The sequence below is a fragment of the Pan paniscus genome, chromosome 12, assembly GCF_029289425.2.
Source record: "Pan paniscus chromosome 12, NHGRI_mPanPan1-v2.0_pri, whole genome shotgun sequence".
NCBI lineage: Eukaryota > Metazoa > Chordata > Mammalia > Primates > Hominidae > Pan > Pan paniscus.
In genome coordinates this window covers 105,383,159-105,395,693 of record NC_073261.2, presented here as the reverse complement: position 1 = coordinate 105,395,693, position 12,535 = coordinate 105,383,159, and the positions used below count along the sequence as shown (strand labels likewise).

The 12,535-nt window shown below is 32.6% G+C and overlaps 1 protein-coding gene across 8 annotated transcripts in view; it reads left to right on the top strand.

Annotated features, from left to right (window-relative positions):
* Positions 1–12,306, top strand: part of TDRD15 (tudor domain containing 15) — a 45,992-nt gene extending 33,686 nt beyond the window's left edge. For all 8 annotated transcript variants that reach the window (XM_055108186.2, XM_055108181.2, XM_055108185.2 and 5 more), the window contains 2 exons: positions 2,282–2,367; positions 4,988–12,306. In XM_055108186.2, coding sequence (XP_054964161.1) covers positions 4,991–10,795 — 5,805 coding nt within the window. In that variant the 5' untranslated portion in view covers positions 2,282–2,367; positions 4,988–4,990 and the 3' untranslated portion in view covers positions 10,796–12,306. The remainder of the gene's footprint in view (positions 1–2,281; positions 2,368–4,987) is intronic.
* Positions 12,307–12,535: the final 229 nt, after the last annotated feature.

The window sequence follows — 12,535 nt, the reverse complement described above, 5'->3', positions numbered from 1 at the left end:
AGTGGAATGATAGTGGAGTCATAGATGATGAAGATATTTGGCTTGAGAAAATCCTTCATGCAGTAAATTAAATTGATTTTAATGTTGTTTATAGCTTCATTTTTTGCCTATAATTAACAAAATTAATATATTAAAAAAATGTTATGACCTCTGGGTTTTGTCTTCTAAAAGATGTCTCCCTTAGTAAGATTAGAAAAATATTCTTGTATTTTCTTCTAATTCTTTTAGATAGTTTTAATAAATTAGTTCTTTTATCTACCTGGTATTTATTTTTGCTCTCACTAAAGCAGAGTTTCTCGGATTCAGAACTGTTGACATATTGGGCTGAATAATTCTTTGTTTGTGGAAGAATGTGCTCTGCTGTGCATTATAGGATATTCAGCGGCATCCCTGGCTTCTACCCACTAGATATTGGTAGCACTCATTTCCTACCTCAGTTAAGACAACTAAATATATTTCCAGATGCCCCCAGATGTTCCCTTGGGGAAAAAATTGCTCCTGGTTGTGAACTTCAGTAAAGAATGTTAAAAAAAATGAAGCCCTGATGCTGAAATATGCCTACTCAAATAGTATATCCAGTTTTATTTTCATCACATCAGTGTCATTAACAAGGTGAATCTAGAGACTATTCTGAATATGTGGAAAAGATGGGAGGAGGAAAACCAAAGCACAGATGCTTCAACTTGCAGTCTTTTGGAACATAGTGACCTTGCCAGAATACTGGCCAAAGTTTGAGCAGAATGACCTTAAATTTTGAAAAAGGAAGAATTATTAAGCAGGTTCTGTCCCAGAATGGTGCTTTGCTTGTTTGTTTTTGTGGGTTTTTTTCTTTTGTATTTGCATCTTTCATTTTTATTTTGGCTCTTGTCCATGATTATGTACTTTAGTTGAAACAACAGTGTAAAGCAGTGAAAATGAAATAATGTACATAGTGAACTGGACTGATAATCAGAAAACCTAATCAGAAACCTAAATCTCTTTTTAGATTTCAATTTTGATCAATTTCGGTTTCAGTTGATCTTCAGTTCTGTGGTCCGAAAAATGAAGGCTCTTATTGTGAAGATCAGTTAAACTAGTGTACTAAAACCTTTAAAAAATTTAAAGCATTATAAGGAGTTATTAATACAAGGAACTATTATTTTACCTGCTTTAAGATTTTTGACAAAATTTATATTTAAAACTTAAAATTGTATCATAGTTCTAGACCTGTACATTGAAATACTGTAGTCACTAACCACATATAGCTATTGAGCATTTGAAATATGGTTAATCCAAATTGAGATGTACACTAAGTGTAAAATGTACACCGTAGTTTGAAGACATATTGGGCTGAATAATTCTTTGTTTGTGGAAGAATGTGCTCTGCTGTGCATTATAGGATATTAATATTAAAAAGAATATTAGTATTAAAAAGAAATCAAATGTCGTAATATTATGTTGATTACATGTTGAAATGATAATAGTTTGGATGTATTGAGTTAAAGTAGATTATGAAAGTTAATTTCATTTGTCTCTAATTACTTTTAAATGGTGTTACTGGATTACTTTATATATATGGCTCAATTGTGTTTCTAGTGGACTTTACTGGTCTGGACTTGTTTGATGTTAATTTATAGAAGATAAACTCCAATGAGTGCCATTATCTATAATATATATTCTATAGAATCAGGGAATTTTAGTATAGAAAGGGTTTTCTCTATCAATTTTAATAGTATTTGTAGATTATATTTTCCTCAAACCTCAGGGGAACTGTGATGCTGTGTATTTTTTATTTAGATTTAATTCAGGTGTTTGGGAACTTTGGATTTAAATTTGATTTTTTAAAATATAAATTTTATATAAAACATTCAAATATTATATACTAAATTTAAAAGCAGAAAAGAGCACTAGTTAGTGCCATTAGATTAACTCATTGATTATTTAAGTTGTGGCTATCCCATATTTTTGTTTGACTGTGTTGGATCATGTATGATTTTGGAAGCAGGTAGACTGTTCCATATTTGTGAGCCTGATTTTCCCGATACTGTGCTATCAAACATCATAATAAGTCAAATTATATGATAAGGCTGCTATCGGCTTGTTTTTAATAGAATAACTTTATTAGTCTCATTTACTGACTTCACAATTTTATAAATGTATGAAATTGTTAGAACACTAATGAATCCATTTTATAGGTATTTTGATTTTTGCAAAAAAATCTTTTGCATTTTACATTTTAAGATTTCTGCTGCAGAAAAATGGTTTGAAAAATCCTAATTTAATTAAACTTTTCATTTTACAGATTTAGAGTCTGATTCTAAGGAAAAATAGTTTCCCAAATTTCACACAATTAATTGAGTACTGATATCTGAATCCTGTGTATACAGTGTAAGTACTTTCTGTGATATAGTAGTCTTCTAAGGATTATCATATTTGAATAGGGGTTGGATCTAGAACATCTTGATTTAAATTATGTCTTTAAAATAATACATTTGTTCATTGTGTAAAATAATTAGTTTAGTTTTAAATTTTATATATAAATTGTATTTATATATAAATTGTGTATAAATAATTATATTCATACACAATTTATATATAAATAATTATATTTATATATAAACAATTAGTTTAGTTCTAAATTTTATATATAATATAAAAATATATTATGTATTAAATATAAATATTATATATTTATATAATATATTTTATATATAAGATATAATAAAAAGATATATACATATTTTTATATATATAAATATCTATAATAAAAAAGATGTGTATATATACACCTGAATTTTCTTTGAATTATTTTCATTTGGTCTTTAGATGCCCAAGGGTAGGAGCTTTGTCCATGACACTGGGAACTTTCTTCATGACCCTATTTAGTAAGCATTGTAGAGGCAGGTGAAAGAGTTAGACTGACATCCACAGGATAGGTTATGTTGTCTACCTGATGAAGAATTTTTTTTCATTGTGGGGCCCTCTGGTGAGTATCACATGGGACCTAAAATTTTCCTATGTGCCAATTTATAGAGGCTCATTCACATACCTCTTCTTCAGACATTTTTGTAATAAGTCTTCCAGTCTTGTTCCTTCAGCATTCCTAATCATCTTGCAGAAACTATTAGCCATTGCATATTAATATGCATAGGTTATTAACCTAAGCATTTTCTTCTTTAGGCAAAGTAGATGTAATGGTAGGTCTTTCTACTGTGAAGATTTTCTTTCATTTCTTAGTCTGCCACCCTATCCCCATTCCCACCCCCACACCCGGGTTGGGGTGTAATGCCTCAGCAGTCTATTTCTGGATGTTACTGGCATTAAGTGAGAGCCATGTATAAACCAGATGTTTACCCCTTCTGATGTGAAATTCCCCAGGAGTCCATCTGTATTGTTTGAGGGAGAGATAGTGACGTGGAGGAGTAGGTTTTTGATAGTTTGAGTAACCTATTTAAAAAGTTCCTTGTGCCTTTGGGCTTGGTTGTCTTCTATGTACTGTATATACCACCTCTGTTTAATGAAGGAGATCTTCTGGGTACCTCTACTTTTTATACATGAAAAAGGGTGGCATGGTTCCTGAAAGATGTATGTAAATTTTTTCTTTCCCATATGCCCATGTGAATGATCACAGGGCCCTTTAGGTGAATGCCAGGAAGACAGTTTTGGTATAATCCAGTACAGGATTCTTTGAGAGTACCTGGTTGTTTCTTCATGTAAGGAATTAATGGGGCTATAAACTGAGTAAAGTGTGGGAATTGGGTGAAGGCCTGTGACTAAATAATGAAAACATTTAGACTTTGGTGAGACTTTATATTCTGTCCCTACATACTCCTCTTTCATCTTTTTATCTTTTTCCTCTGAGCTTTGGGGTATTCTGTCAAAATTTTCTTCTAATTTATTTTTATTTTAGGTTTTATTTTCCCATTATACTTTGAAATCTATCATGTGTGTATAGTTCATCCTAATATCAGTTGTTATATTTTCACCTTTTGACCTTTTTGAGAACAGGACTTTGCTATTTCTTTCAGTACATCTATTTCTATGGAGTAGCATTTCCTTGGTTTCTTTTAAGAGGTTCCCTCATTTTGGGGGGGAAGGCATCCAATGTTTTTCTCTTACTCATCCTCATAGAAATAAATTAATGCCTGTCAACTGTTAACTCAGAGTCAAGGAAGAGTTTAGCTGTATTCTGTCACAGTAGATGATGGTTCTTGCCTGAAATTGGGGATTATTTGTATTTCTTGAATATTTGCCTTATTTTTAGAATCCTAAAAATCCACAGATTAGCTATGGTAGAAAATTTTGCCTTGATGCTGTAGATTCCTTTCCTTTTCCACTTATTGTGGCCAGTCATGCCAGTGATACGGTCTGGATATACCTAACCTACTTCAGTGTCTTTCTATGCTTAGCTTCCCTTAGTGGTGTCCAGGTCTCAGCTGATTTCCCTCAATCAAAGATGAATCCCGGGATTGTATAATGATGCCGATAGAGTCCAAATATTGCGAATTCCGCACAGAGTGGGGAGTGAAAACAGTGTGCCCCTTTTTGGTTCACCATCTGCCCTTCTAGCACTCAACTCTTTGAGTTATAGGTTGTTGGAAAGAGTTTGCCTGAAGGAAAGTGGTTGTCTCACAGGAGGAGAAGGAGGTCCCCAGTGAGGCTAGTTTAGCTCCTTTCATTACACCACGTCTGTCCAATATCCAGCTGGAATTTGTTAAAGTTTCTGGAAAATAAAGGTTGCTCCTCTCTGTTTTCCAGTGATGGTATTCTTCCTATTTAAAAAAAGTTTTTGTAATTATTTCAATGAAAAATTTTAAAAGTATAGAAAGCAGTGAATGTTAGATTTTGTTTAGTTCACCAGCATCTTATTCGATGTGTATAATTTTTATCAACATGTTTAAATTTGATAAAATACAGGCATATAATTAGTTTTATATTTATATGCCAAACATAAGGCTAATTGCAGTTAACTTTGATAGCTAATGAGTAATTATTATTTGCTTTTTAGAAAATGGATTCTACATCTTTCTTACCAACATTTTTAGATGTGGATCTGACAATATCACATATTAAATGTCTTCCCAAGGATATTCTGGTGAAATTTCAAGGCATAAAGAATAATGAATGTGAGTTTGACTACCACGTATTGCAGAGAGAAATACAACATATTCCAAAAGTGAAAAATAATGTGGAAGTTGATGAATTTTGTTTGGTGGAAGAAAGAGTATCTGGAGAATGGCAGAGAGGAAGAGTCGTGGAAAAGAAAAATGAACTCTATACAGTGCTCCTCATAGATCGCGGAGAAGAACTAAGAGTTGCTGGTCCACAGATTGCTTCAGCCTGTGGCAATTTATTTGAGCTACCGCCACGGGTAGTATTTGGTATTTTTGCGAATATACTACCAGTTGGGGAAAAATGGTCCCCTAAAGCTTTGAATTATTTCAAGTCATTAGTAGGAATACAAGTGAAAGGTTATGTGCAAGCTATTTTACCTCTGCAAATGTTTCTTTTTGAAGTGCCAAAAATTATATCTCAGGCTCTCGAGTTACAATTAGGAAGACTTGTTGATGGAGATTCGTTTCGTCTTATTGTGGAAATGTTAGAAGAATTCCCTCAACAAATGCCAGATTTATTACAACATAAAAGGCCTGAATTGTCATTAGGTAATAAAGATACTTCACTTGATATTCAACATGTTCTGGATAAGTTGCAGCCATCTTTGTCAGTAGGAAGTACTGAAAGTGTAAAGGTATCATCTGCATTGAGCCCAAGTAAATTTTATTGTCAGTTAATTAAATGGACTCCAGAGCTAGAAAACTTGACAGCACATATGACTTTGCATTATGATACCATCTGTCAAGAAACTAGTCCCACGTGTGATAATTTTGGACTGCTTTGTGTTGCCAGAAGGCGAAATGGACAGTGGCATAGAGGAATTCTTCAGCAGCTCTTGCCCCCAAATCAAGTAAAAATTTGGTTTATGGATTATGGCAGTAGCGAGGCTATACCCTCAGTTTATGTAAAGAAACTTAAACAGGATTTTATTTTAGTACCATTATTTTCATTTCCATGTTCTCTGACATGTTTGCACGGTCCAGATAGAGATGCAAGAATATTTCAACTGAGTATATTTAAACAGGCCTTATTAGGACAAGTGGTATATGCACACATTGATTGGTTCAATAAGGATGAGCGTTTGTATTACGTGACATTACAAACTCAAGAGTCTACAGTTAATTCTAAGTGTCTACTGAAGACTGTAGGCACACAAGTACTTTGTCCGATGTCTGATTCAAAAATCTCCAATATCTTGAGTGAGACAAGTGTGTCTGATATAAACAGCTTTGCAGTTGAGAGTTTTATGGGAAATATTGAATGGTCAATAGACTCTTTAAATAAAAAAGGCATTTTAAAAGTAGGTTTTCCCATTAAAACAGTACAAATGGAGATAGAGGCTGCCTACATAGCTTTTATAGCATATGTATTAAACCCATCAAATTTCTGGGTACGCACTAATGACCATCAGAATGAATTTCAAGAAATAATGAAAAACATAAACAAATTTTATGATTTGTGTGAAAACGATGAAATGATTCTAAGAAAACCTGAACCTGGATTATTTTGTTGTGCTAGATATAGCAAGGACAGACGTTTTTACAGAGCTGTCATCACTGAAATTAATGGTTATAAGATTAATGTTTATTTTTTGGATTATGGTAATACTGATTCCATACCATTTTTTGATGTAAAAATTTTGCTTCCAGAATTTTGTGAGTTGCCTGCCTTAGCGATGTGCTGTTCACTTGCACATATATTCCCTGTTGAAGATTTATGGACTAAGGCTGCAATTGATTATTTTAAAAAATTAGTTTTGAACAAAGCAATTTTGCTTCAGGTTATAGCAAAAAAAGATGACAAGTACACTGTAAATATTCAAAGTGTTGAAGCCTCAGAAAATATTGATGTTATCTCTCTTATGTTACAAGCTGGATATGCAGAATATTTTCAAGTAGAACTAGAATATTTTCCAAAATCTGTAAGTGAATATTCAATGCTAAATTCAGAATCTAAAAACAAATTTAATATTAAAAAAGTCATATCTGCCCTTCTTGAAGGACCTAAATCTAAAAAGTACCATTCAAATAACCTGGTGGAAAATAACTTGTCTTTGCCAAAGTCCCTAGCTGTTAATATCTCAGAATTTAAAAATCCTTTCACCTTGTCTGTGGGACCTGAGTCATCCTGGCCTTATAAAGAATATATTTTTAGACCAGGAACAGTTCTTGAAGTTAAATGTTCCTGTTATTATGGCCCAGGTGACTTTTCATGCCAGCTCCAATGTAAGTCAGAAGACCTAAAATTACTAATGGAGCAAATTCAGAATTACTATAGTATTCATTCTGATCCTTATGAGATTGGGCAGACTGCTTGTGTTGCTAAGTATTCTGGGAAGTGGTGTAGAGCTGCTGTTTTGACTCAAGTATCAAAAGAAGTTGACATAGTGTTTGTTGATTATGGTTACCAAAAAAGGGTTTTAATTAAAGATCTTTGTGCAATTAACCCACGTTTTCTCTTGTTAGAAAGCCAAGCCTTCAGATGTTGTCTTAACCATTTTATTGAGCCTGTTAGTTGTAAATTATTCAGTTGGACAAGAAAAGCATTCAGAGACTTGTGGAATTTTATCTCTTCATCTAGAGGGTTATTGACTTGTATCATCTATGCCTTAGTCATTATACATCCAAACCATTTATATAACTTAGTGGATTTACAGTCCTCATTTACTAGTGCAAAAGAATTTCTTATGAATCGTGGCTCTGCTCAGTATATCACATTATCAGAGACATTCCCATCTTTAGTTAGTCTTTACAGTTACTGTTATTCTTCCTTTAATATACAAATTGGAAGTGAAGAAGAAGTATATATATCTCACATATATAGTCCCAAAAAGTTTTATTGCCAGCTTGGCAGAAATAATAAAGATCTAGAGATGATAGAAACAAAAATCACAGAGAGTGTTAACCTCCAAAATTGTCCAAAATATGATTCTAATAAAATGAGAGTGTGCATATCTAAGTATGTAGAGGATGGTCTCTCATACAGAGCTTTAGCAATACCTACAGATTCATCATCTGAGTTTCAAGTCTATTTTGTAGACTTTGGAAATAAGCAATTAGTAGGAGAAAATATGTTGAGGGCCATTTCAGCTCAGTTTCCAGAGTTGTTGTTTACACCTATGCAAGCTATTAAGTGTTTTTTGTCAGATCTTAGGGATGTAGATATTCCAGCAGAAATCAGTAGTTGGTTTAAAGACAATTTCTTGGGAAAATCATTAAAGGCGACAATATTGTCCCAGGAGTCAGATGGACAGCTTGGTATAGAATTGTATGATGGATCTCAATATATAAATGAGAAAATTAAAGTGCTGCTTCATGCTTATGGAAAAAGACATTGTGACCAAGCATGCTGCATGGAAAAGAGTAATAAAATAAATGAGAATAAGAGATTTACTACTTCTTTGAAAGGCAAAACAGGAATCAACTATTGCCATAATGTGATAAATAAACCTAGTCCAGTAACATATTCTGAAAGAAAAATAGACCAATTGATGCATCCCAAAAATATACATGCCAGGTTTTTGAAGCCATCAGTTTGTTATAAAATGGAACCTGTGTTAAAAAACAAAATGAAGAATTCTTTGAATGATGGGCTTAAAGGTATAAAAATTGTCCCTGGAGCTGCACATATTCTTGAGAACAGGGGTGTGGGCCAAAAATCAGTAAAGGTTGTATCACAGTCTTTTATCAGAGCATTAAATCAAACAACCTTACAAAACCCATATGACCTTATTAGGCCACAGATCAAAGACCTTCCTCAACCGCAAATTTATTTGAATGCCAAAGTTAAAGGGTATGTATCTAATATCAGTAATCCAGCAAGTTTCCATATTCAGCTTGCTGAGAATGAAAGTGTAATTATCAGACTTGCTGATGCTCTAAATGCAGCAGCAAGGAGATTGAGAGAGAGAAAATCAGTTAAACCTCTAGTGGGAGATCTTGTAGTTGCAGAATATGCTGGTGACAATGCCATTTACAGGGCAGTTATTAAGAAAATTTTGCCAGGAAATTCTTTTGAAGTAGAATTTATTGACTATGGTAACTCTGCAATAGTAAACACATCTAAAATTTACGAACTTCAGAGGGAATTTTTAACTGTTCCTCAGCTAGGAATCCATGCTTTTCTTAGTGGAGTAAAATGGAATGAGCCTGATGAAATATGGGATGACAAAACTGTGGATTATTTTACTTCGAAAGTACATAACAAAACAGTTTATTGTGAATTTTTGAAAAAGCATGATCAGAAATGGGAAGTAAATATGATTTGTGATGAAAGATGTGTCATTAATGAACTTCTGAAATGGAAAGCATGTTCAAAACTGCAGAAGTCAGCATTGCAAATGCCTCAGGTTCTCTCTCAAAAGGTGAGGCCAGGTGATAATGAAATGAAGAAAGGAAAATCAAATGAGTCTGAAGGTTCTATGAATTCGAACCAACAGCTGTTTAAAATTCCTTTGGAAGAATTCAAACTTGGACAACTTGAAAAAGCTGAAATGCTTAATGTTTCAAAAAGTGGAAGATTTTATGTGAAGTTATCCAAAAATAAAAAAATTTTATCAGATTTAATAGTATTAATTACGAAAGAAGAAAAAAAATCCCCTTTTTTATCAATGGAAAGTATTGAAAAAGGTTTAGAATGCTTGGCAAAATCTAAAAATACCTTGAAATGGCATCGATCAAAAGTAGAAGAGAAGTATGTTGATGATAAAGTACTTGTTTTTTTAGTGGATTGTGGTATCTATGAAATAGTACCTGTATGTAATACCAAGCTGCTTAGTAATGAAATAAGAAACATTCCTAGACAAGCTGTACCTTGTAAATGGATTTGGTTTGAAAATTCTAAGAACATATCATTTGAGTGCTTATTTGCTGATTTGGAAATAAATATTCTTTTCCTGAAATATTTAGATGCTGTTTGGGAAGTAGATATTTTGGTAGATGACCTGTTACTTTTGGAATACTTAAATTTGAATACAGTTCCTGTTGAAGAAAACAAACGTAGACCTGCAGAAATTGTTTACAACATTGAATCTAAGACTCCTGTATCATCATGCACAATAAAATCATTTACTTGGGTTCAATTCCAAAATGATAGGCAGTATTCTGGTATTGCAACTGCTGTTTCTGATCCATCAGACTTCAGTATTCAGTTAGAAGATTTCTTTGACATAATGAAATACCTTTTTATGTTGCTTTCTGATCTACCAGAGACCTTACAAACATTGCCTCAGGAGTTCATAATTCCCGGTTCTAGTTGTTTGTTCAAATATAAATCGGAAGATCAGTGGAATAGAGCAGAAATTTCTGAAGTCTCGCCTCAGTCTTTATGTCTTGTGTTGGTTGACTATGGATTTTCTTTTTATATACATTATTCAGAAATTATAAATCTTAAAGTTGTTCCTGAGGAACTTTTGAATTTGCCAAGGCTGAGTTATCCATGTATTTTATATGGTATCTTACCTGCTAAAGGAAAACATTGGAGTGAAGAAGCCAAAATCTTTTTTCGAGATTTCCTAAGTAAACCAGACTTAGTTTTTCAGTTTAGGGAATATCATTCTGAAACAAAACTGAAAGTAGATGTCATTCATGAGAAAAACAATTTGGCAGATATGTTAGTTGCATCTGGTCTCGCAACTTATTCTAAAGATTCAGCTCATCTTGATGCAATTACTGCTACTGAATCTACTAAAAATCCAATATAAATTACAAAGTAAGCCTATTTTCCCATTGTTAGATCAAAATTGTTACAAAAAACAAAATATAAATTTTACATACACTGAGAAACAAAAGTGTAAACAAATCTACAAAGAGGAAAGATGTCTGTAAGAACCTTCTAAGGAAAATTCGTATTAGTAAAAGATCACATTCTAGAAATTTGACAGTGAGAAAGAAAGTTGGTAGTGGAAAACATTTCCGGAGTACCATTTTGTTTGATACGTGTACAACAACTTCATTTTGGGAACTGCCTGATGGTTTGAAGAACAGCAGTTACGTTGAAGACATTTTTGAAAAACTACCAACTGAAGGAATACAGGAAAATAATGAACTTGAGAACAGCAGTAAAAACATTGCATGATAATAAAAAAAAACACAGAACACTTAAAAGGTAAACAGACATTTTTATAAAGTAGATTATTTTCTGTAGATTCTTTTTATTTGATTCTTTAAAAGTTTTTCATGTACTAACATCCAAATTGAAAATATATTGCAGGAAAACTTACTAGAAAATCTGGATAAACGGATGAACTGGAAGTGGCCACTATGATTCTAAAACGTTGCTTCACTATCTTTACATTTTTTGAGTGGTGAAGTTTTTAGAATGTAGTGAAAGATTTTAACCACACATGCATGCACACACGCATGACATTTCACAAATAATTTCAAGGGTTTCATAAAACTCCTAAATGTCTGTAGATCTCATGTTAATAAATCTTGCTATTATTAGTGAGCTTCCTGCGCTTATTTTGAAGAATCATTTTTCTGTTATATATAGTTTTATATCATATGAAATGTCTTTAGGTTTTTTGAGTGTGCTTCTAGCATATTTCTGAACCAGATAAATTTATAAATAAACTGACTAGCATATTTTCTCCTAAATCTTTTAGATATCAAACTGATTCTAAAATATTGTTAAAATTTTAATATTTTATGCACTACAGTATTGTCTGATTTTGTTTATCCACATTACATTCATTTTCTGTATGGATTAGTTACTGAGGATTTTGTAGGCTGTAAAGAATGTTCCCCGGCAAATGTTTGTTTTGACTTTATAAATAAAATGTATATTATTCCACATTCTGTATTATAACTAATGTCGTAACAGGCTATACTCTTTCAGTGAGTGGAAATGTCTTGTTTTTATTGATGTAATGTTAGAAGGTATTTTATTTGAATTTTACCTAGATGTTTTATAGTGAATTGATAAATGCTTTACAATTGGCCCCCTTTTCTATCTAATTTTTGAATCTTGCCTGATAGCGGTAGTGGTTATGGTAGTGATAGAAACAGCTACCATATTTTGAGTGCTTACTATGCTTCAGGCACTGTCCCAAGAGTCTTATATGTATTATCTCATTTAATGCTTATTACAACTCTACAAAGTATGTTGATATAAAGGTTTAGGAACCTAATAACTAGTATTCCACTTCAAGTTTTAAACCACTTTCAAATAAACCTCTTCAGAAGGAGAAAGATAATTGTTAAGCAAAATGTCACACTTAAACAAAATAAATAAAACCAAAAACAATATTGAAGACTGACTTATATTCATGGAAAAATTGGCTTACCAATAATGAAATAAGGAATTATTTAGACTTACACAGACGGTTATAGGCACAGACAAGAGAATCTTCTTGGGAGGGTACCCATGTAAAACAGCCTGAGGCAGTTCTCCCAAAAAAGAAAAGGAGGAGGAAGAGGCTAATCTAACATATGTCTTTCTC